Consider the following 24,623-nt stretch of genomic DNA (forward strand, 5'->3'; position numbering starts at 1 on the left):
ATAAAGTATTGAATTGTTGACCCAATACTCCTGGCTGTGCGCACATTGACCGACTGGAATGAAAACACCGGCTCATGAGCATCCCTCAGCCTCATGACCCGAGCTGTGTACGCCTAGATCTCATAGCTCCACCCTTGGCTATATAATAGCTAGTAAAGCTGGGCTTCCATCACATTACTCCGCATCTTTTGTTTCAGCATCCCACCTCGGAACGGAGATGCTGACCACAAACAGCGCTGTCAGGACCAGCCTGTGGATTATTTTCCTCTGCAGCTCAGGTGTCTGTGCCAGGAGGCAGCGCGCCGATGCTGATGAGTCCTGGTCGGAGAGCGTTTCCAGGGCCAGGTGTGCGTCGCGATGCCTCAGCTTGCACAGTGTAGCGGCGCTCTCGATTCTGCAGGTCAGGACACCTTTGACAACGGCTGTTTATACATAACCAGTCCTTAAATTTCACTTATTTAACTTTTTTTAATCAGCAAATGCTTTTTTTATTGGTTTGAAAGAAAATATCCATGACCCTTACATGAGTTCTGAAAAAGAGTTTCAAACAATAGATCTGTGCAATAATGTTTATGTAAAGTTACATTACGTTAATAAAATAACTTTTAATATAAGTAAATATATTTCTTATTATATATACTGCTATAAAATGAAACATATGCAGTCAGATATGGGCACTTTAGGGAAAGCTGAGGGAAACCAGTGCACAAGGTAATGGAAAGTCACGTTTACACTACAAAACAAGGTCTCAGGATGATGGTGAGTATACTCCAGAGACACTGACTCAACAAGAAAAACAAAAAAAAACTTTACTTTAGAAATGATATCTAAATATCATAAAATTCTAAGAGTCTGAAACGATCTAAAACAGTGACATCATGGAGTTGACAACATGATAAAAATAAGTTCAGTCATGCTTGATGTTCACTGTTCAACTGAAAGGCCAGAATAGACCATACGGCTCATTATAGGGATTCAAACGGATTCTTCCTCTGCCATTCTCTCTCTCTCTCTCACACACACACACACACACACACACACTGACACGTGCACACGCACACTGACACGTGCACACACACACTGACACGTGCACACACTTGCAGTGTGACTCTTTGGTTCAGGCTTTCGAGTGTGCCTCACTTAGTCCAATGAAACTGCACAGAATGACGGTCCAGCCTGTAATGTGTGCTGTGGTGCTCGTCAAACATGCCAAGAAGCAGACTACTGTACTGTGTCCCTGCTGATACATCATTTGCCATTCCTAGTTTTGCAGTAGCCAGTATTCCCACAGCACTCACGTCAATTCATTAACTATTGAAGTGTGAAACATGCTCACATTGACTTTGTGAATCTGCGTGTCACTTTATTTTAGGGCTATTCTTTGTACCCTGTTTTAGATTTAGACTATAGTTAACGTCCATCCTCAGGTTTTTCACACTAATTATTCTTGGGCTCCATTCCTCACAAAGCTCCTGTGAAAGTCACAATTAGAAGCACGACTTGTCCTGTAGGGCCATAGTATACGTTTTATGTTTCACCACTGTCTAATCCAGCACCTCTGTTATGATTTATTATTATTTCTACTTTCACAAAATTTAGAAATGATTCATTTGTTAACGCTGGTGATGTTTCCAGTTATCGACCTGATGCAGTAGTTCCCCACTGCACTGCAAACAGACTGGTTCTTATATAACGCTTCTCTGCTCTTCTGAGCACTACACAACTTGTGCATTCACCCATTGACACAAGCACATTTTCTAACTAACATTCACACACATCAGAGAACAATTTGGGGTCAGTATCTTGCTCATGGATATTTGGCATGCAGACTAGGGGAAGCCAGGAATCGAACCACCAACCTTCCAATAAGTAGATGACCTGCACTACTGCCTGAGCTACAGCCACCCACATGTGAGGCTCACTGGCCAGCTTAAACTGGTAACGGCCAGAGCTACACTGCAGTGGTGTGGACAGTGCTAGAATTAAAGTCCACACCTAGATCCTGTTGTTCTGTGGCGAGGCTTGAAAATTGGGATTCACAGATGACTAAACTGGAGCTATTTTGCAAAGAAGAATGGGCAAAGATTGCATGGAAAAAGTCAATGAATACTTTTTCATTATCTGATTCCTGTGATTCTGTAGAAGGAGTCTTTTTCAGGAAATTGATGCGAGCTCAGTTTTAAACAGCCAATAACAAAATAAGTAAAACTGTTGATTGACATAATGACCTTGGCTTCAATAAAACCAAACAAGACAGTTTGTCTCCGCTCTCGATCGTTCATATTCCATTTATCTACAGACAGAGCAAACAGCGCTGTAAGACAATCACTGTTCGATATTTCAATCTCACTGTTTGCTGCCAACATTTTCAACGGCTTTGAAATGGAAAAAAAGAAGAAAAAAGGAGAACAGTGAACAATCCCCCAGCTGCTCATAGATTAACCCTTGTATGGTGTTCGGGTCTGTGAGACCCGTGTTCAGTTTTTTTCAAAAGAAAAATTAAACAATTAATTATTTTTTCACGTGTAAATGTGTTGTGTCTTTCCACTCACTCCACTTGATTATAACTGATTTATTTATAACATTTTATATAAAAGAAAAACGAGAAGCACATTAATTCATAAATGTGATCTAACAAAGGTAAAGGGAAAAAATTAACCATGTTTGCTGTTCATATGTCTTGTAATTGGGATGAAGTAAACATCTGTTGAGTAATTTAACATAAAATTGTTTGATAGTGTTAATTTGGAAAGCCAAAACTCTAGCGGGTCCACCAGACCCATGAACACTGGCTGAGTAACAAAAATACGAACACCACACAAGGGTTAAAAAGAAACAAACATTTCTTGTTACTGTCATTTTATTCACCAGCCAAGTCAGCAGGTTTAACTCCAGAAGAGCAGGAGACTCTCAGCGTTCATTCAAAAATGGATCTAGCCACCACTACTTACTGGTCAGTGGCATCCTGTCTTGTCTCCAACTGAGCACTTTGGATGTTTGTGTTTTAAAACCAGGTCATAAGGTTTTTTTTGGAGGTTGTATTGTATAAAAACATCAGAGTAACAGGCCTGCAACCAGTCTTTGCTGTCTGATCCCAAAGACAGGAGCTGCTCCGACAACAGCAACATGTTTGGAAGTTTGAATATTGGTGGAAAAGATCGTCGTGCATAAAGTATCTGAGCTATGAGGTCTGCATGCTTTATTTAAATGAACAGGGTTGGCACTAGATGTTCCTATTCAATACTTTAACAGTCTGCAAAGTTAGACACCTGTTGGTTTCTCACGTTCCTCTGAAAGTGACATCACTCAGCTTTAAACTGGATTCATTGGTGCTTAACTCAGACAGACCCGTTTGTTTATGCTTGTGTCCTTGTCTTCCTCCTTTTAGTCTCGTCTTCAGAATAACGGATCCTTGGGCTGGTGTCATAATCATAAACAGTGTGCAAAGGTAGGAGACATTTTTAAAAGTACGTCCTTCTGATTTTCCATTCGTCACACAAACCTGAGACAGTGGGTTGTTCCTGAACCTCATTTGCATGAAGTGTTCTGATTGTCCATAGAAAATAACAACACTCTCACCTCCTGGATAAATCTCCTGGTTAACTGGGCCACACTACATGTTCTTCCTCCCTGTGTGGGTTTCCCCACTACATGCAGTTTAAGTTAATTGTTGTAAGTGTGGATGCATGATGGATGAAGTGCACTAAATGATTTAAATGTGGCTTGTAGTCTAAAGTGTTTTACATTGTGCTATTTTCATACAGTATAAGACAGAAGTTTATAAAGTGATGCGCTCATGAATGCATGAATGCATGTAACGTGAATGTGCTCCTCATTCAATCTGAAGCACTTTATTGAAGTATTTTTGTACCTTTGTAAGGATGCAAGTATTTCCATTAACATGCAGTTTTGAATCCAAAACAACTTCCCTCGTTTCTCAACTCTATATTTATTTCCAATAGATTTTCTTATTTCCCACAGGCCCCTCTGACTTGCTCTCCCTTAGTACATTTTTAAAAATCCTGGAATTGCCTGGAAAAAAATCTATAAATGTATATCATGTAAATTCCCCCTTGTTTTGCAGCATGAATGAAAAGATGCAGATTAAAACGTAAATGATAGAATTATTGGCACACACTGTTCTCATATACACGTTTACATCACGGACAAGAACCGAAGAGTTTCAGTTAGCTGTGAGTGTAAAAATAGGAAGTCATGTGGGACTGCTGGAGCCTTTCAGAGTAATAAATCACTCTTTCTCGCTCTCCTCATGTGTGTGTAGTTTTATGCTCCTTGCTTTTGCAGCAATAAATCAGGCCACATGCAACCTGACAGCATGCTCTGTGCACAGGTGTACATCTGTATGTACTGGGACGTGCTGGTGGATTATAGTGGTTATTACCCATTTCTTAAGTCTGCCATTCATCACCAGTTGTGGCTCTTTATTCTGTGACATCCTATATGTCAAAGCAGTTTCCCTGTTAATACATCAGGAGTCATGAAAGAGGCAGACAGTAAAAGATGGATGGCTATCTTTTTGATAATCTGAACATTGTTTGTGAAATGATGCTCAGGTAGTCCTGGTGTTTTTAAATCCACTCATGTGAAAAACAAAGTAGCTTATCCATGATTCAGCAGCGTGAACAACCATCTTTAGCAGCAATAATTAGAAACAATCCTTTTCTATATGACTTATTAGTATCTGACACTCATGTGGGGAATGTTGGCCAGCCGCTTTTTAGTGTTACGTCAGTTCATTGACGTTTGTGGGCTTTTCTCTGTCCTTTCAGCCAGGCGGAGTTCTGCTCTGTGATGGGCCACTGCAGCACTTTGAGTCTTTTCTTTTTCAGCCTTTGTGCTGTAGATTTGCTGCTGAGATCATCGTCCTGTGCAAGGTGCCCATGTCCCATTGCTGCAAAATAAACCCAAATCAGAGCTTATCAATGTGAGATACTCTAACACGCAACATCAAGCAATCATTTTGATAAGATAATGTAATAATGTGATAATGTAACTTATACAAAATAAAATGGTTATTTATCTAAATAATTAAACATTAATGAAAACATCCTTTGTATGAACTGACTGTATATCAGATTCCATTAAATGTAACATTTATACATGGAAAATTTACATGTAATGAATTTACTTAAAGTCACCATTTTGGGCATAAATATTTTTTTAATTTTAATGTAACAGGACACAACAAGGAACAGAGAAGACAAACATGACACGATGCAGTGGTCTATAAACATGTGGGGGTGAAAAGAGATGAATGAAGAAGAAGAGCCGCTCATCACACAAAGTACTGCAATAGTCTGAGCTTATAATTGTATAACAGATGGTTCAACTCCACCTGGCCCAGCCCTAACTATATGCTTCAGCAAAAAGGAAAGTTTGAAGCCTAATCTTGAAAGTAGAGATAGTGTCTGTCTCCTGAATCCAAACTGGAAGCTGGTTCCACAGAAGAGGGGCCTGAAAACTGAAGGCTCTGCCTCCCATTCTACTTTTAAATGCTCTAGGAACAACAAGTAGGCCTGCAGAGCGAGAGCGAAGTGCTCTAATAGGGTGATATGGTACTACAAGGTCATTAAGATAAGATGGGGCCTGATTATTTAAGACCTTGTATGTGAGCAGCAGGATTTTGAATTCTGGATTTAACAGGAAGCCAAAACAGGAGAAATCTGCTCTCTCTTTCTAGTCCCTGTCAGGACTCTTGCTGCAGCATTTTGGATCAGCTGAAGGCTTTTCAGGGAGTTTTTAGGACATCCTGATAATAATGAGTTACAGTCGTCCAGCCTGGAAATATGTTAATGAAGGTAATGCCCCAAGAATCCGGTCAGACACCATCTTTCTGAGATTTTTAGCCGTAAATATAAACCTTTTTTTGTCTGAGTTTAGAAGGAAATTGGAGGTCGTCCACAGCGTTATGTCTTTAATATAAGCCTGTAGTTTCATTGATTGATTTATGCCACCAGGCTTTATGGATCATAAAAACTGATTCTAATGATTCCACTGTGTCCACATGCTTGCTCTCAGGGGTCATCTGATCGTTGGGCTTTCTCTGTATTATTGTTCAGTCTTACAATATAAAGCACCTTGAGGTGATTGTAGTTGTGATTTGGTGCTGTGTAAATTAATCTGAATTGAACTGTATGCACATTTATCAGGGGAAGGCATGTCACTATAGACAGTTGTTCCCCACAAGATTTCAGACAGTGGAGTGAAAAAAGTTATCAGAAGAGTTGTCCCAGAGCCAACTTGAGCTGCAGAAAGACCTGGAATCAGCAGGTACAGTCGTTACCGCGCTGCGAGAGTTGACCTGTCAGCTGTCTGACATCTAACCTCAGCAGTAATAACACCGAGGCTGGATGTGGAGAGGGAGTTGAGGCTTTTCACACTTTCAGCTGTGAAATTTATGATTTTCAGGGTTTTCATCGTTAACTCGGTTTCCTGGGTCTTTTCCCGTGTTGTAGTCGTGCGTCTTATTTTGAAAGAAATATTTAAGAGTTACCATAGCGACCAGAGAGCATTAAGGGGCAGAGAGGAGGATGTTACTCTCAATGTTGTTGGTGCATTTCAGGAGGACGCTGCTAACAACGTTACACAGTTACACAGTGAATTCACGTCTATTATTATATTTACAAAATACCAGTTTCTGTCTCGGTCGTGTCTTTAATTTTGTCGTATTTATCTGCGACACCTTAAAGCCGTGAAAACATCGTCTGACGTTAAACTGCTCCGTGGCACAAAGAAGGTTGGGGGCCGCTGTGATAGGCTGATTAACAGCTTAAATATATAATACCTACTTACATTTATAACAAACATGCACATTTAAAATATCAGACTGATTTAAGAACTTCAACGAACGTCTGAAACTTAAATGACGATGCAGATCTTTATTAAAGTACGAAATCCTCCACTCATGTCTGCCCACATTCACCTGTCAGCTGTCTGACATCACGGATGCCATCGAACCTCAGCAGTAATAACACCGAGGCTGGATGTGGGCCTCACTCCAGATTTCCACACCTGGATTATGAGCCTGCATCTAGACAGTTTTATACTTACAGACAAACAGCACTTTAAATATGAACCACAGTAAAAGATAAAACATCTCCGTAGTGACAACTTTAGAGATTTAATATTCCTCCGTGTTATAAAATATTACTCATGTCAGACTTGTGAGTGTGGCTAACATGACAGTCCCAGTTCCAACATACCCCTGCCCAGCTCTTAATCTTAGAGAGGTCTGATGATAAGCTTGCTGATCCTTGTTGCTGTGAGACAGCCTATCATCCTCATGGGCTCTGGTGGTAATGAGAGCTTGTTAATCCTTCTGTCACTATTTCCTGCACGCATACAGCCATTTGCAAATGCCAGAGTTGATTAACAAGACACTCCCACACAGTCTAGTTCGATTCAGCTCTTAAAAAAGGCTTAAGATGGCACTGTGGCACTGGAACAATGAGCGAGCATCATAGTCACGTGCTGACACCAGTGTCCTGAGCGAAACATACACAAACTGGCATCGAGCGCAGTGTAATGACCTTCTTCCTCTCAGCAGTAATTAGTGTCCTTCAATACACAACAGCCTTGATGTGATGTTTGATTAAGAGCCAGAAAACCTTTTCTTTCATTCCTTCAACTCATATTTTCAAGTACCTGCGAAATAATTTTCTAGGAAAAGTTAAAGTTCGCCTGTGGATGTTCAAAAATCTGGAACATTTTCAGAGACAATGTCTGTGGGGTTCGTCTGGGCAGAGAATCAAACCGTGTCAGGAACCAAAGGAACGGCATTTTACACGGTCAGCAGAGAAGATGCTGCTCCATTATCTCCGTTTGGTCATGGAGGAATAAGGAACATCCACTGCCAAAATAACCCAACAGCACAATAATGTCTCCATTAGTTTAGAAGGCATTATGCTGACATATGGACCATAGCTGAAACTCACCCCAACACCAACCAGCCCAAACCTGCACCTGGCCTCACTTTAACCCCAACATTAAACCAAGACACACAACATGACCACATAAACAGAATTACTGCACTACAATAATAATAGTGTAATGACACACACACTGCTGTGCGTTGTAGGTAAATAAGAACAGCACGGCTCAGGTTTTAGTAAGAAATACATTTCATGGGCTGCTTTATCTTCAGAGTAGTGAAACAAAAATGATTTAAGCTTGAAATGGGGCAGAAAACTCAGTGATGCTGAGCTACAAAGGGAATGACACGAGAGTGGGAATGTCAGTGTGCGTTAGTGGAAGCGTCCTGTTGTGGAGAGCGTGGACAGGAGATGGGAGATGACAGGCCTGGAACAGGGCAATCAGACACTCCACTGCGGAGCAGCACAGTGTGGGCCACACTCTACTTTGCAGCAACTTCTTCTTCCCTGTATCTTCCCTTATCTTAGTGCACATCACTGACTGTGAGTTTTGCCCTTTTTTAACTTTCACAACCCTTTTGTTGATTAAAAGATGTGGTCGCCTCAGCACGGGGCTCTAAAACAGTACATCATGTCACATAATTGTGCAGCTCTCCCTTGTCAGCCCTGCAGGGCGACCTGACCAGGGTGTAACTGCCTCTCACGCTGTGACAGCAAACTCAGAGTTGTACATAATCATTAAGGGTTGATCTGTGATGCTGGAAGAACAAACAGATAAAGCCGCCGACTGAGTGGCTGGAATTTGTTGTCGCTCGTTGTTGTTCTGTGCACAGATATTTCCGTCAGGTTGCAAATGACCCAAACTAGTTGGAACATCAGGCACAAAGCGAGTCTGTCATCGGTGTTGTTGCTTGGCTCTGCAGCAGCTCCGACGCTCACACACAACATGCTGCTTCTCCTGTCTTGTGGACTCGTGTACAATCTTTAACGTATTCTTCATCTTGCTTGTGCTGCTGAACTCTTCCTCGTGGAGCACTAAGAGCACCGACACCTGCTTCATTCAGCACGTCTACAACCCGGCATGTGTGGCTTGTTTTCATCGGAGGGCGTTTGTGGCTTCATATTAACCCAAAAGCTTATTGTCCCCCCTGTAAGCAGCGATGACAAATCTGTAAGCTTTACAGAAAATACACAGAAGTAAACATGTGTGACTGTAAACCACAGTTACACTGTGAGGATCGAGCCACTGACGTTTGGTTGGTAAATGACCCCGCTGTGTCTCCTGAGCCGCAGCCTGGACTATGAGCTTAACCAAGAAAGATGTTTAAAGCCCAATTTGTGTCGTTTCATTTCTTCTTCCTCTGCGGCGGTCTATTGTGCTGCGTACCTGAATCAAAGGAATCGGTGTCATTACTTGAAGCAACTGCATCTCCCAGTGTTGCAAAGTGGATCGAACCATTTGTCTGAGCGGGAGACCAGGATGATGCTCATGATTATGCACAACTCATGTTATTGTATGAAATAATGCAGAAACAATTAATGGAACCTTGTCTTGCAGCTTTATGTCCATTTAATACAACGTTAGACTGAGTTTAGTTTGTGCACATGAGAACTGGGAAGCAGCCTGAGGCCAGCTGAGCCGGATCTTTACTCAGGGTGCTCTGTCCTACCAAATCAGAGCGACACCAGGCTTCAGCATGGCGAGAAAAATCATTCATGGGTAGATCTTTTACGATCTACAGCTTGGATTAGGAGGGTATGAGTGATAGAGTCATCTAATATCCAGTGAAACACAAGCAAGCCCACAGTCTGAGACACAATGAGAGACTATGAGTGTAAGACGGGCCCGAAGTATTTGTGGAGAAAGATTTTAAATGTGATTCTGGATGTAACAGTACAGCAGACATGCTCGCTCTTTCTGTGAAAGCAAACAAATGCATGAGCTCGTTTTCACTCTGAGACAGGACATTTCTAATTTTAGAGATGTTGCACAAAAGGAAGAAATCAGTCCTAGATGTTTGTTTATATGTGGATCGATGTACACATCCTGATTCCCAGCAGTGTTACTGGAGGTCAACGTAATGCCAGAGTAAGTATGGCAGTAGATACCATATTTGGAAGATTTGAGTACAATAACTTTGTGTTTTGTCTGAATTTACAGTGCAACAAACGGTTTTTCCAGGTCAGACAAAAGTGTTGTGAGTTAGTGAAGCGTCACTTCCTGTGCAGCGTGTGCCTTATCTGCTGAGCATTTGGAGCACTCCTCCAACTTTCAGATGACTTGCTATGCCCTCGTGAGGCTGTCGTGCTTTTCACTTTCCCCCACTGCTTCTCGCTACAGCATGAAATTAGAACCAGTGCACACTTGCTCCCCTGGGCTGCCTCTGCTTACTGGTGCAGGATTGGGCTTTGTGGTGCAGAGCACTACACTGTTAACGCTTGACATGCTCCAGAAACCCCCCGAGTGTAACATAAATCCCCTCACACAGGTGTGCACCTACACAGAGTTGTGTCACCTTGTGTGTTTGCTTACAGACATGACAGAGAAATATGATCATATTTAAAAAGGACGAGACAGAAGGAGGCACTGATGTCCTCACTGTGCAGCTAGTCTGATGTCACCACACTTTCATGTCCACTTCCCCTGGAAACAACAGCATCATTATGAATTAATAACATTCATGAAAAAAGCACCAATTATTCTTCATTTTATTGAAGTTAATATTATGGGTACAATCAGTTGAATGCCCACACACACACACACACACACACACACACACACACACACACACACACACACACACACACACACACACACACACCATCCCTGTACATGTTTGTATAATTTTTACAATTATTTATACTTAACTAAAGCGAGATGTGACAGGCTGTAATCTGTGGTTACCTGCAGTTTCACAGAGACATTAAACTGTCTCACACTCTTGTGTTCAGCAATAAAACATGAACACTTCACTGTGCATAACCTCCAAATGTATTTCTTCATCTCTGACCATAAACCTTAAACGTGCTCACATTGCTTTGACTTCCACAGTGCCTGGAGCCCTGCAGAGACTCCTGGGAGATGAAGGGGAAAGGCAACTGCAGAGAGTTATGTGAGGTATGGTGCAGCATAGAGTCAGTCGTACTGTATGCTTTCTGAGTACAGTACAAAAACAGCCGAGGGTTGTTTGTGCAATCACAGTTTGAAATAAAGGTGGAGAGTCTGTTAAACTCTCAGTCCCAGTAAAGACCTGGAGAATCCGCCTGTTCCTGGAAATATTATTCATATTCAGTGCTGTTCTTTTTGTCTCGCTTTTCTTAATCTTCTTGTCTAGATGCTACTTATTGATGCAAACCTGACATTATCATATTTCACAGTTTATTCATTGTTTCACTGTCGTATGTCAAGTGTGAGAATTACACCATGTTCTAAGCAAAGAGCAGGAAGTAGCTGTAACAGTAGTTAACCTGTGCTAACTACTTTGCCTTTGATTCATCCAGCGGGTGTTTCCCAGAAAGCACTGGGAGTGTGTGACCAGCTGTGAGTTCCTGCACTCTGTGCTGATGGTGAAGCAGGGCAGCTGTCCACCTCCACAGAGAGCCAGTGGTTTTGCTGCTGCCTGTGTGGAAAGCTGTGACCACGACAAAGAATGCTCTGCTCAGAAGAAATGCTGCTCTAACAGCTGTGGCCACACCTGCCAGACTCCCAGTGACATCTACAAGGGTATGTTGAGCCAGAATCACATCACTACAACCAGGGCTGCACATAAGCAGGTGAGCATTCGCTGTCAAAATAAAAGACGCGCACCAGATAAGAAGTTGCAACGCGCGTTTGCGTCCATTAGATTTTGTGGAGGAGGACAGACGTTTGTTTAGAACTCTTAAAGATGTCGAAGAAGCTCCTTTAAGCAGGTGTTCCTCCACCTCCGAAGAAATGTCAGGAGGAGTCCGAACCACAAAAGAAGCGCGTATTCTCGGACAAGTGGCTGCAGGAGGTGAGCTGGCTTCAAACAAATGATGAACGCACAGAGATGTGGTGCAGAATGTGCCGTGAAAATCCCACTCTAGTGGACAGAAACACTGCCTTTTATATGTGCGCAAACGCGCGCTGCAACTTCTTATCTGGTGCGGTCTTTATTTTGACATTCGCACCTGCGGACCACTTATGTGCAGCCCTGACTATAAATGTGTTTAACGATTTGACTGTAGGAAATAATAAAGAAGCTTCATGCGTCCATTTCTCCCACTTATCCAGTTCAGCTAGAGCTCATCCCGGCTGTCGCAGGGTGAGAGGCTACAGCCTGGACTGGTCACAAATGAGTCACACTTGATGACATAGAGGAAGCCGGAGTATCCAGAGAGAACCCATGCAGGCACATGCACTCTAATGTTATCAGTCCTGATAACCTAAAAACTGCCCCCCTGGGCCTTTACTCAAACAAATGAAGTGGAAATTCTCCCTGAGTAAATCTGCAAATCCCTGCAGCATTGGTGGGTGCTGACTAGGAGCCCCACTGCGGAGCTACAGCAGATGATGGACAGCACTGTCCCTTCAGTTGTACTCTGTTTCACCTTTGGTGGATGTTTTGTCTGTCCAGGTGCTCCTCTGAAGCCAAGGAAGGAGCTAGCCTTTGAAGAAGTGTCTTCTGGCCAGCTGGAGGTGCACTGGTCATCGCGCTTCAACATCTCGGCCGAGCCTGTCGTCTACGTTCTGCAGAGGAGATGGAACTTTGGCATCCAGCCGAGCGAGGACACGGCCACGTCGTGGCAGGTGGCTGCACAGGTTAGTTAACTGCCTCCAATATAGACTGTTACTGAGACGTGACAAATTAAAGGAAAGAAAGCCCAAATAAAATCTCTTTGTAAGGTGCTGGGTCTCCAAGTGCTGACAGAACAGCTCTGCTGTTTCTGTTTTTGCTTTGTTGATGGCGGCAGCACTGCAACACAGGCGTCACATGATGCACTGGGACTGTTGTGGAGGCGAATAATAAGCTGAACTCAGCTCGGCATGAACTTCATAAAGTGCTGCTGGTAAAAGTAGATGTTACAGTTTCCACATGTACGGCGGGCACAGCAACAACACATTTTATCACATTTATTTCAAATTTTCAGACTTTTAACTTTGTTAGACATGAGATTATTATTTTGCTTGTAGTTTAATAACTTCATCTGCAGTTTCTAGCAGCTGTGCATTAATGTGAGGTTAAGTGTCCGAGGTGGAAATCTGAAAGACAAGCCTGCATCTGGATCTGGATCTGCTAAAATTCATCACTGCATGTTCAAATATTCTGCAAACGTTTTACGGGTCATAAGACATTTTGGTAAATTCCTCTTAACTCAACAATGAATTGTGACATGCTTAAAAATCTATCAACTTATTTTCTTAGACGTTAAAAATCGTCATCGCCAAGACAGAAACCTAAACACTGACCAAACACGCTGTTTTCTCCCAAACAGACGACGGAGCAGAGAGCGAGGCTGTCAGACATCCGGCCCGGTCGCTGGTACCAGTTTAGAGTGGCAGCCGTTAACCTTCACGGGACCAGAGGTTTCACCACGCCCAGCAGACACTTCCACTCAAGCACAGGTCAGACACACATTGCATGTCTGTGTGTGTGTGTGTGTTCGTAGAGTCCGCTCCTTCCATTCGCCAAACAGCAGCATTAACCACAATGAGTCACCGTCAGGGGGCTGGAGCCAGGTGACAGTCAGACTTTGGACAAGCTGCCAGCTGCAGACACACAAAAGCAAAGTCTGGCAACAGAGAGTGACTGCGCTGATGTAGCCGTGCTGATGTGGTGATCCTCAGAGTGGCTGTAGGCCAGTGAAGAAAGTAGGCGATGCAGCAACGTTCAAACAGGCAGAGGTGGTGACAGAAGAGGAGTTCAGACCGACCAGCTACAGTGACATCAGCTGAAAGCAAAATATATTTTAACAGCTTAGAAAATACAAAGTGACAGAGCACAGCACCAGGCCCACCCCTGCCTCTACTACCCGAAGTAGAAGAGATAGAGAAGAGAGATGTTTTTAATGAGCTTAAAGTCAAGAAGCCAAAAGTTCTTAATATCAACACTGGCACAGTTAGAAGCTATGCAAGGGAAAATAGACTGTTTAGCAAATGGTTGTACTGTGGTATATATGCAGAGGTTATGGAGAGAGTCCTCAGAGGATTCATTGTTTTGCTCTGTGTGGTTTCTGTAGCTGCCACAGTCTCAGAGGAGCCGCCTCGGCAAGTCGCAAAGATGTGAACCTTAATCAGTTCAGACGTGTTCATGGCGTTCTCCCACTGTTGCTGCACGGTGCTGAGGTACTGAGGGACGCAGTGTAGGTGGTGCCCTCATGTGCTGGAATGTATTATTAGAACAGTTTTACCATCTGATTGATCACTGATCGTGATCAGGCTGAGGAAGCACCGGATATAAATACCAGCATCCAGCCAGTTCATGCTAATGGCAGGCAGCAGTCCTCACTATTAATGAATGCAATGGTAGTGTGTGATAGTGAAGGACCCACGCACACAGCGTTACACGCCGAGTGTTCGTTTTTATCCGTAATCTGTTTCTGCAGCAGCCTTCCAGCTGCCCTCCTCCGCTTCACGCCGCACAGACCGCTGCTCTGGTCCTGCTGATATACTCAAATACATGATCAGATGATGGCAGTCAGCCCCCCTGACACCATGCCCTGAACCCACTGCTCCTCCCTTGCAGCCAAGCCACAAACCACAGCCTGCCACACAGTACTACCTGTAAATACGGCAGATGTCTTCCGGAATCGATTTTTTGGTTCTTTTGAGAGTAACGTGTGAATGAATCGGCCTTTTGTGAACTTTGCAGGATGGGTTAAAAACTAAGCACATGTCAGTGCACTAAAGGTCATTGTTTCTGCATGCAAACAGATATTAATAACATCCAACATGTGCCCCTCAGATCCCTCCAATCCTCCTGCTCCCACTGAGCTGAGAGTAGCAAATATGAGCTTTGGTCCTGGGAGCACAGTGGGAGCCAGGATTGAGTGGAGCATGCCTCCTGACCTGGATGTTCCCATCCACCACTACAAGGTCAGTTGGAGCTGGACTGCAGTTGGACATTCTTCCGCCTCATCCCTGACCAAGAGGAGGAAGACGGTCAGAAAGGTGAGAATGCCACAGCTGCAGATGGAGCACGTCAAAAACATGACTTCTCTTTAAGACCCAAGAAAGATATAATGCATGTAATGCTCTCCGAAACCCTCGTGGAGTGGAGTGTGTGTAGCATGTTTACATCTGTGATCACAACTGGAAGCAAATATGACTTGAATATAACATGGAATCAGTGGTGTGGTGTGTGCCTAATTGTGTGTCTGTGTGTGTCTGTGTGCACAGAGCCAGGTGGAGCTGGACAGCATGAGGACCAACAGGAGCTACAGTGTGGAGGTTCAGGCTGTGTCTTACTGGGGACAAACTCAGTTCAAAGGACCGCGCGCTGTCCTCCACTTCACCACGCAGCAAAGTACGGAAACACGCACACGACACCGAGGCTTTTTCAGCTCGAGCTTGAAATTTTGTCGTGAAGAAAAGAAAACGTCTTCATGTCGGCTTAAAATTTCCCCAAAGTGTAAAAGCGTGTTCAGATGTTTAGGCTCGCACTGAAAGCTTCCTCCGTTTGTATAGTCGATAGGTCTGCTTTTACACTCTTATGGTGACACTTTTTATTTTTAAAAAAAGCACGTTGGGGTTTAATATTTCAAAGGTTTTCTCCTGCTGGGATGTTCAATCTTTGATCTCCTGTATCTCAGAGCTTCACTCCAGATGCAACCTTAACATTCCACACCTACAAACTTATCAGTGTGACGGGGCTGAAAACTCTTAGCTTTGAAATTCAAAATGTCAAGGCGTTCCTTTCAAAGAGGTGGTTGACAGTATATATCGAATTGGCAAAATTAAATGTACAGATTTGTCTTTAATGTAAAGGAGAAACTGCTTTTTTATTCTAAGTCTTGCAGTGATGAAATGATAAAAACTTGAAAGTGAAGCATTAAAATCACAGGCAACAGGCTGAAAACAGCGACTGGAGATGCATCAGCACGTGCACAGCCCCCCGTGTGACACGGGTGGGAATAACTGTTGCATGCAGATACAGAATAATCCACGAGGATGGGAAAATAAAGTCATAGTTAATACTAACGAAGAAACTGTCATCAAACCTACACGTTCTGATGTGCAATGGAGGCCCTCAGTCAGTTTCTGTTTACTTTGGGTTTTACTGTACATCTAGTTGATGATAAGTTAATATTCATTTTCAACTTTATCTTCTAAAAAACCCTGAATGAGATCGACCTATCAGCTTTCCACAGTGATGCTCTGTATTCACTGAGATTAGGTAACATAAAGGTAGTCATGTGAAAAACAAAGGTTTTACAGGGTTATGCTGTTGTGCAGCGCAGCCTTACTGCTTCCATCCGAATTAGGAGGAAAAGTAAGTAGTGTCCAGCTTCTCCCAGTCAGTTGCACTTTATTAAGAGGTTATCAGTAGATGAGAGTCAAAGTCTGCAGCATTCAGGTGTGTACTAACACACTGAGGAGGAACGACATCAGCAGTGATGTAATCATCAGTCTGGGAAGGGTTATAACGAAGTACACCACAGGAAAAAATATTATTCATGTGTGGAAAGATGGTTACCCATCCCAGGAGCCCGAGCAAATTCATCCAGAGTCAGACTGCAAAGGCCTCAGTTAGCATATTTAGTATTGAGTTCATGCTAGTGCACCGACTGCAAAACAGCAACTCTTCAACAGGACAAAATCTATAACAGAAAGCTGTGGCCCAAAGTCCCGACCTCCACATGAAATACTGTGATGGGACCTTAGAAGAGCTGTTCACAGGCCACCAGCATCAAGAGGGGGCCCAAATTCCTCCACAGCAGCTTGAGACACCAACAAGTCATACAGAAAATAATTACCTCCAATGATTGATACCAAAGGTTTTTGTACCTGCGGCTGTGTCATGGCATGTGTTTGGATATCACTGTATGTGATGCAGTTCATGTTTAATTGTATTCTGTCTGTATTGAAGGCACGAGTGCTCCCAGAAGCCCTGCAGGTGACGTCCTGGATGTGGGGACACCGTTCTACCAGGACGGACAGCTCAGGGTTCATGTTTACTGGCAGAGAAGCGTGGGTATGTACAAATCATATCACACGTAACATCTGAGCTATCCTGCAGCTGCTCTGCAAACGTTCAAACAACTGCTGTTAAAAGACAAATACCCCGTTTGAAACAGCGTGCAGAGATAAATGTGCCAAGGTTTACTCAGCAAAAATTGCAATACACGTCATTCTGAAAAAGAAACGTATTTTCTGTGCAGAAGGTGTAAATATGATGAGTAATTCATGTTATGGAAGGAGGCTGGTCTGCTGCCATGAGACACAATGTTAACCACCAGTTTCACAACATCAGCAAGAGGCTGAAGCGAATCTTGAAACACGAGCTTAGGTTAGAGCTGCTAAATGTCTCTAGGAAACTACTGCATCACAGCAGTCAGTGCCAAACTGCATAAAAGGCAAGAAAACAAGCACAAAACTAAAGTATACAGAGCAAAAACACAATTTTATGAACACAGACTCAAAGTTAAAAACTAAATAAATGCTCTGTACCACACTCACAGTTAACACAGGGGAAGAAAGAGTTATGTTGACCTGCCAAACAGTGGACTGTGCAAAAATGTCCTGTGGAGTGAGGGATTTAGTCGCTCCCGTAATCTTTCCCTGATGTGACTGACAATCCGTCTTTCAATGATGCAAACTGTGAGCTCTTACCTCTCGCTTCTAGAAACAGCTCTATTTCTCTGCAGCCCGAAGGCTGTGCAGGATATGGAAACGCAGGAATACGCTAAGCTGTTGTTGGGCTTTAACCCACATACAGGTCAGAAATAAGATGTAATGATTAAAAGTTCAGCAGTTTAGTAAAGGTTTATTGGTGTACATGGGGCAGTAAGCTCACTAGTTAGCTGACATTTAAAAATAATGGCTCAGGTATCTGGAAAAAAGGAAGACACAGCGCAGCACTGCTAAAACCTCTACCCTAAGAACAAGGATGAAGAACGAAATAGCAGAAAGGATTGGGAGGACTGGTGACAGGTGGTGACAGAATCATCCAGCACAGTGGAAGCTGCAGAGATTTGGGTGAATATAAATTCATGTATTTGAAGTTTTAGGGCTGTGGTTGGAAGCACACACGTTCACCGAGCGAGTGCTTGGTGACTGGAGACAAGTGTCATCACATGACAAGAAGACACCACAAATGGCCCCAATCACAACAGGGCTGGTGGTTTAATGTTTCTGCAAGGTTGGAATCAAAAACCTAAATCTCTGCAGTAAAATCCTAGATCTCCACCATGGACCTGAAAACAGGGTTATAGGTCATGAAATAAAAAGTGAATATGTAATCTGATAAAGCAGAAATGGGAGTGAGACACCATATTGGATCTCATGAATGAGTATTCAAATCTCGTCACCTTGTCAGGTATTATAGTGAATAACAGCTGGTGGATCCTTACAGTATAAACTCTCATCCTAACAACCTCCATAAAAGCACTCAGAGGAAGCGTGAGGGAAAAAGCGACAGAGCAAAACAATTCTGATCTGTGTCATGACATAACTAGGTTTCAAAAAGCAGGTTCAAAGAAGAAAAACACTTTAAAGGTTGCGTGGACATAGCAGTATAATACAGCTAATGAACAAAGTGCAAGACTCAACATAAACATTGCTTCTTCTCTGGCTTGTTGTGTGCAGATCCTTTGGTTGAATTCTACAGAATCCAGTGGGGACCTGAATACTGTGGACACGACCAGACCAGCCCTGTGGAGGAGACCAGTACAAAGGTAACCCTATTCAAATAAATGAGTATCATTCTGATCATGGAGGTGAAATTATTTCATTTCCATAGCCAAAATAAAACAGAGTTGAAAGGCATCACATGGGTGGTACAGATAAAAAGGACTGCTTTTATTAATCTTGTTATTGATAAGACGAGACAACGTATGCATTGTGAACAGGTGATTTTAGTCTTTGCCTTGCCTGCTGTGAAATGAGAGTTGCAGTAATCTGAAATTGGGAATCAGTCTCCAGTCAGCCATGCTCACACCCTGTCTGTCTAATCTAGGAGAGCTTTATCAGCCTGCAGGGCTTACTCTTCTCCTGTAAGTACAAAGTCCTTCTGCAGCCAGTCAGCAAAATGAGTCATCCTCTGGCAGAAAGCACCAGCTTTCATACGCCTCCCTGCACCACCATCCAGGCCAAGAGTCCAACACCTGTCAACTGTCCCAGAGAAACCGGTGAGGCAAACGCATAATGGCTTGTTTATTTCATTTTACTTATCAGTGTCTGCACACCTCAACACTTTCTAAGTGCAGCACGAGTCAGCGAGGTCAACTCTGTTAGCTTCTAATCAAGCCTTTTTTTCTTTAGACACAAAACAATCCTGACTCACAGCACACATATGTATAAAAACATTACTGACGCTGAACTGACCAATCAAATCTCTCGATGCAACCAGCCCCTCCCCTACCTTCCGTACATCGTTTGAGGAATTTGAAACTTTACACCCATGATCAGGGTTAAACTTGGAAATGGGAAGTGAGACAACTTTAAGACTGGGTGTAGTAGTGCAACGCTGAGAAAAGAATTATGATGATAACATGGTGCAAAATAGTGCAGCAAATGCAACTGTAAATAGCAACACTGCAAACCAGTCAGTGTAGCCTGTATTAAACTGCCCCGTTTTTCACACAATCCTCGAATGGCACAAAGATTTGTGCGCTTCAGTTAGTTTTGAAAGTTAACAAAAACATAATGCAACAGTACATATAGGTGTTTACATTAAAAGCCTAAAATTAAATTGAACTTTTCCAGATTATCAAATCTCACTTGTTGAGCAATCCTTACCTTTCAAAATAAAATCTTAACTTCCTCTCATGTCCTCTCTTTCTTACACCTCTCCATCGAGTGTCCATCACATTACCATGACATTAACATATTTTTTTCCTTCTGGTAAAAATAGCACTTTTACATTAGTTACAATGATGCAGTAACAAAGTACACATATTAAAATCTTTTGTTTGATGTTATTTGTTGAGCTGTTTGAAAAGATGTGCTTCAAATGACCTTAAAATGTAAATGCATGTATGCTTTTTTCAGTAGCTTCTGAGGTAGCACAACATCGACACCTTTTCTTATTACTGAGCAAATATCGGGATGTCGTCGGCTGGAGCACAACATGAAAACCTAACTCAGTATTGTGTATTTATCTGTCAGATTTAACTACTCATTTCCTGAAGGTGCCAGAAAGCGTTCCAGATTGTTTTTCCCATTTTAAGCCTTCACATTTCAAAAGCAGTATAAATACACAACACAATGATGTAAACATGAAATGTAATTTCAGAGGAATCATATGCACAAATATTCAAAACTGCCTGAGGAGACATAATCATGTTCCAGTCTGTCTGTTTTTATACTTCTTCTGGTGAGCGATTGGAAGTTTATGCCACTTGCTTCCTCATGGAGAGGAAAACCTTTCCAGTATCTGACTTCATTGGACTGTCCGGTTGTGTATTTTTCAGCTATGAATCTTCAGAAAGTCCTGGTGAAAGCAACCAACCTGATCGCATCTTTTGAGGTCCTGGGTGGCAATGTGACAGCTATCTTTAGCTGGGATATATCTATGACTTCATCCCACCAGCAGCTAACTGGTTACCAGGTTACCTGGGCAGAAGTCATCTCAACTAACCGCAACTACAATGTCAAGCTGCCTCGCACCCTGATCTCCCAGTCCCAGATCCTACCGCCGGTCAGTGAAGTGACTTTACTAAACTATACAATGTGGAAAATTAAATCTGAAAAGTGATGTTTTTAAAATACATGCATTGCTTGGTATGGCAAAATCCACCTTATTGCAAAACATCAAAGCCCTGAGCATGACTGAGAGATGCTCCAGATGAGAGAGTTCCAGTGTGCCTCGACTGCTGGTTATATGTACAAATGTACAAATAAAGAACCACGATGAGCATCTAAGTTTTTAACCTGTAAAAGTGACTCAACTCATACTGGGCCTAAAGGTCGTCACCAGCTTTTCTAAAGTCTGTGAGAGATGCATAACGACATCTGTCTTTACTCACTATTAAACCAGCAATAGAGAAAAGGCACAGTGAAGGGAACTCATCACTGCTGGAACTGAAGCAGGAAAAGGCAAAAAAAGTCCCTCAGTCACCTTCCATTTGCTTACGGTCGCCCTCTTGTCCGTCACCACGTCAGACGAAGAACTACAGAGCTCTGCTTCATCGGTTTGCCTCCAGGCAATCCAAGAAACCCAAACACTCTCAATGTCATGGCGAATGCCGAATACCCTCAGTTATGAAGTAACTCTGGCCACTCGCCACCTCCGTGAAATTCAACAAGATCACCCACCAACAAAGCTCACAGCTCCACTCACGTTGCTCTGAAACAGGCCCACAGACCGGGCAAGTTAGTCGAAAAGCCGCCCGACTCAGAAGCCGTGCCATTCCAGCGCTTCCGAAAGGTCTCCCAAATATCCTTCCATTACGGATTCAAACTGGACCGTAGCCTGGTGTCAGCTGCTTCTACCACCAGCATTCGAAGCTAACTTTTGTAACCTCACACATCCAAATGTCTGTCCGAAGTCTTCTTCCATGCTGAAGCAAAACTGTACCTCCAACAGCAAAAGCTACTGTGTATCTTGTAGCTCCTCCCACCCATCAGTGCCAGGTAGCAGGGGCAAGCTCAGTTCTGTGCACCTGCCTCCATTTGTCTGTGTTAGACAAGGGATGCCAGCTTTGATGTTTTCTATGCCTCCTTCAGGAGCAATTAAAGAAGCAAGTTTGTCACTGGGATGCCAGGTTCTTCTCTATCCGTCATTCACAAAAACCAGTAGGCTTTTCTACCACCAGTTCTCTGCATCCATCTATCATTTGCAAAAAAAAAAAAAAAAAAAAGAGGGGGCACTGGTTTGCCAGTTTCCCTTCTCTCTATCCCACTGGGATGCTGGTTTTTCCGCATTGATCCTTCATATACAAAGCAGCAGTGGACCCTTCAGCAGTGAACTGGGATGCCAGATTCTTTCTCTATCCCTCAGTCGCAGAATGCAGCAACAAGCTTCTCTGCAGGAAACCCTTCTGCCTTCTGGAGATCAGCTCTGTGCATCTTTCTATCGTTTCCAAAAAACAAGTTTTCATTCGCAAAATGCAGAAGCAATGTTCTGTAGAACTGGCCAGTCTCCCTGCATCCGGCCTTCAGATGCTAATCAGCAGCGATTCCTTTCTGTACGACGGCAGGTTCCCTGTGTCTATCCCTTACGTACTAATGCAGCAGAAAGTTAGCCAGGTTCTCTCTTCCCTAACATTCTTTCCCAAAATGCAGCAGCTCACTTCTCCAGCACTAGATTGGCAGCTTCTGCCATCTATCATTTGAGCTACAGTTCAGAGTCGAGCCACATCACTACCTGACTGAGGTTTCCCCTCATTCATCTATCAGGTTCTTACATTGTCCATAATTTCCTTTGATCTCTTCTCCTCCAATTCCTAATTTTCTGAGCTCATCCGCCCCACTCTTTGGCATCCTCAGCCACCGTATTGAGGCCATGGGCTACTTATCTCCGCTAGCCTGTCTACCAGTTCTATTACTGGTCTCTGACCTTTGTAACGCGCAGTTATTACTGGTTCTAGAGGATGCCTCCTTTGGGGATCTGCCAGGCTGGGAGCTGCTTTCACACGTGAAATGAGAAATTGATCACATTAAATGTAAAAAAGCAACAAAAATCACCGTCTGCTGATATCGATTTCTTTGTGTCTTAGTTTTGTGATAGTACAGTGAAATACTTGGCTTTCTCTTTTCTAGTTTAAATGCAAGTTCAAAATTATTTTCTTCTGTGGGCAAATCTCAGGGGCCCTGAGCTGAAAGCTGGTTCAGTCGTCCTGCACTTTCACACAACATGAGTGTTTCACACTTTGTCCCGTACGTTTCCTTGACTTGTTGTCTCCTCTCTTTCAGGATGGTAATGTTCTAGTGGTGTCAGGCCTACGCCCTGCTAGTTTGTACAGGCTGGAGGTACAGGCCATCACAACGGAGGGTGAAGGTCCTACAACCAGGAGAACCTTCCAGACCCCTGGATACCAAAGCACCTTACTGCACAGTAAGAGGTTAAAACAATCAAAAGGAAAACACTCATAGAAAAATCTTTTGTTTGGACATTTTGGTAAAAGCACAATTACATTTTAAAATCAGTGTATTCTGAGCCTGCATCACACAGTGCAAATGTCTGATATTGGCCAAAAAGTCACACCATACTTTATCATATTTTTAGCTTGACTGGTGATGCACAACATATTTCCTTTTAAGTGTCCTACATGGTCAGTAAGTGAAGACAAATGTAAAAAGGCAAAAATACTTGAAATAAAAAAATGGTGTTGAAAATAAAAGCAAAGCCAAGGTTCCTGATATATCTGGAAGTCCAACCATGTGTATATGTTGTCACTGGGAAGTAGCAAAGCCTGATTGAATAACGTCATGGCTAAAGTGCCAAACACACCCTCATTATGCTGTATTTTCATCCTCTGTAGTCACCAGCTGTAGGTGTTTGCCTCACTCCTACTGATAGGCTCTGGAGTTTGAATAAAAATGCCCAAAGCTGCAGGAAGGTGTCTTATAAATGAATATAACAGAGAAACAGAGATATAATGAGTGTGCCTGCCATCGGGGTTTAAGCTTTAGTAGCAGCATCCAGTCACAAAGCACAACAGTGGAGCTTCAGTTAATAGTTAGCCTGAGCCAAGCTAGCTGTCTGACACTTCCTGTGCTCATACAGGACAGTAATAACTCACCACTGTTATAAACTCGACCCTCACTTTGATGTTGATCAGCAGCCTGCACAAGACTAGAAAAAGCTCGCTTTAATTTGCCTTACAAGTTAAATATTTGTATCCACGAACGCCTGAAACTGTATTTTCTATGAGCAGACTAGTCTTTGGGAGTCTTCGCTGCAGGGGAGAAACAACACCTTGTTCTGTATTGGCAACGTTGTGCTATTATAAGTTACGTGTCCTTTTTTGAAACCAGAACCAAAACTTTATGTTAACATTAAAATATATATGCTTGCATTCAGGATCAAGGCTGAGGAAGCATCCTGAGCAGCCAATCACTGACAGACACTGAGACCAGACGGCCTCATGACCCGAGCTCCCAAAACAATAAAGAAGAAGCCACAGAGCAGCGGTGCTAACTGACAAATGGCAGCTTGTCAGTTACAACAAGACAACAAGTGACAGCTGACAGACATGTGAATCCCTCCCTGCAGTGTCCCATAATGGACCGAAGCTTTACCAAACTTGACCCTCAAGTAAGCATGTATACAACATATTTCAGTAAAAGTATGGACACAACTTTCACCAACAGGAAGATAAACAAAAAGCTCTCTTTGTGTTTTCAGTTCTTTTTACTTCTGTTTGCTACAGTTATATGTAAAAAATAAATACAATAAAAGCATGAAATGGATTTAGTCGACAACGACATCAGAGATGCAAAAGATATATTAACACCACGAACAAGCACTGATAGTAAACTGGATCCTAAAAACTGGATCTTAAGGATTCGAGTTCAGGATTAGTTTACTGATGTGTACTAAGGTCTGATCAACAGTTTTGATACAATTGCATGTAATGATAGAAATTAATGTCAGTGTCACTGAG

General features: G+C 42.9%; 1 protein-coding gene across 1 annotated transcript; it reads left to right on the plus strand.

The window, feature by feature from the left end:
• The first annotated feature begins 217 nt into the window (after window positions 1–217).
• anos1a (anosmin 1a) lies at window positions 218–24,090 on the plus strand. Its single transcript, XM_085348051.1, has 14 exons — window positions 218–400; window positions 3,389–3,448; window positions 10,945–11,010; window positions 11,394–11,616; window positions 12,491–12,675; window positions 13,350–13,479; window positions 14,819–15,024; window positions 15,253–15,379; window positions 16,943–17,047; window positions 18,661–18,749; window positions 19,031–19,202; window positions 20,487–20,713; window positions 22,930–23,071; window positions 24,041–24,090. Exons 1-14 carry the CDS (start codon window positions 218–220, stop codon window positions 24,088–24,090), a joined length of 1,965 nt encoding a protein of 654 aa, XP_085204177.1.
• The last annotated feature ends 533 nt before the right edge of the window (window positions 24,091–24,623 follow it).

The sequence above is a fragment of the Diplotaxodon limnothrissa genome, linkage group LG23 (genome assembly GCF_057381915.1).
Source record: "Diplotaxodon limnothrissa isolate DT_005_m linkage group LG23, D_limnothrissa_male_GT1.1, whole genome shotgun sequence".
NCBI classification, from domain to species: domain Eukaryota; kingdom Metazoa; phylum Chordata; class Actinopteri; order Cichliformes; family Cichlidae; genus Diplotaxodon; species Diplotaxodon limnothrissa.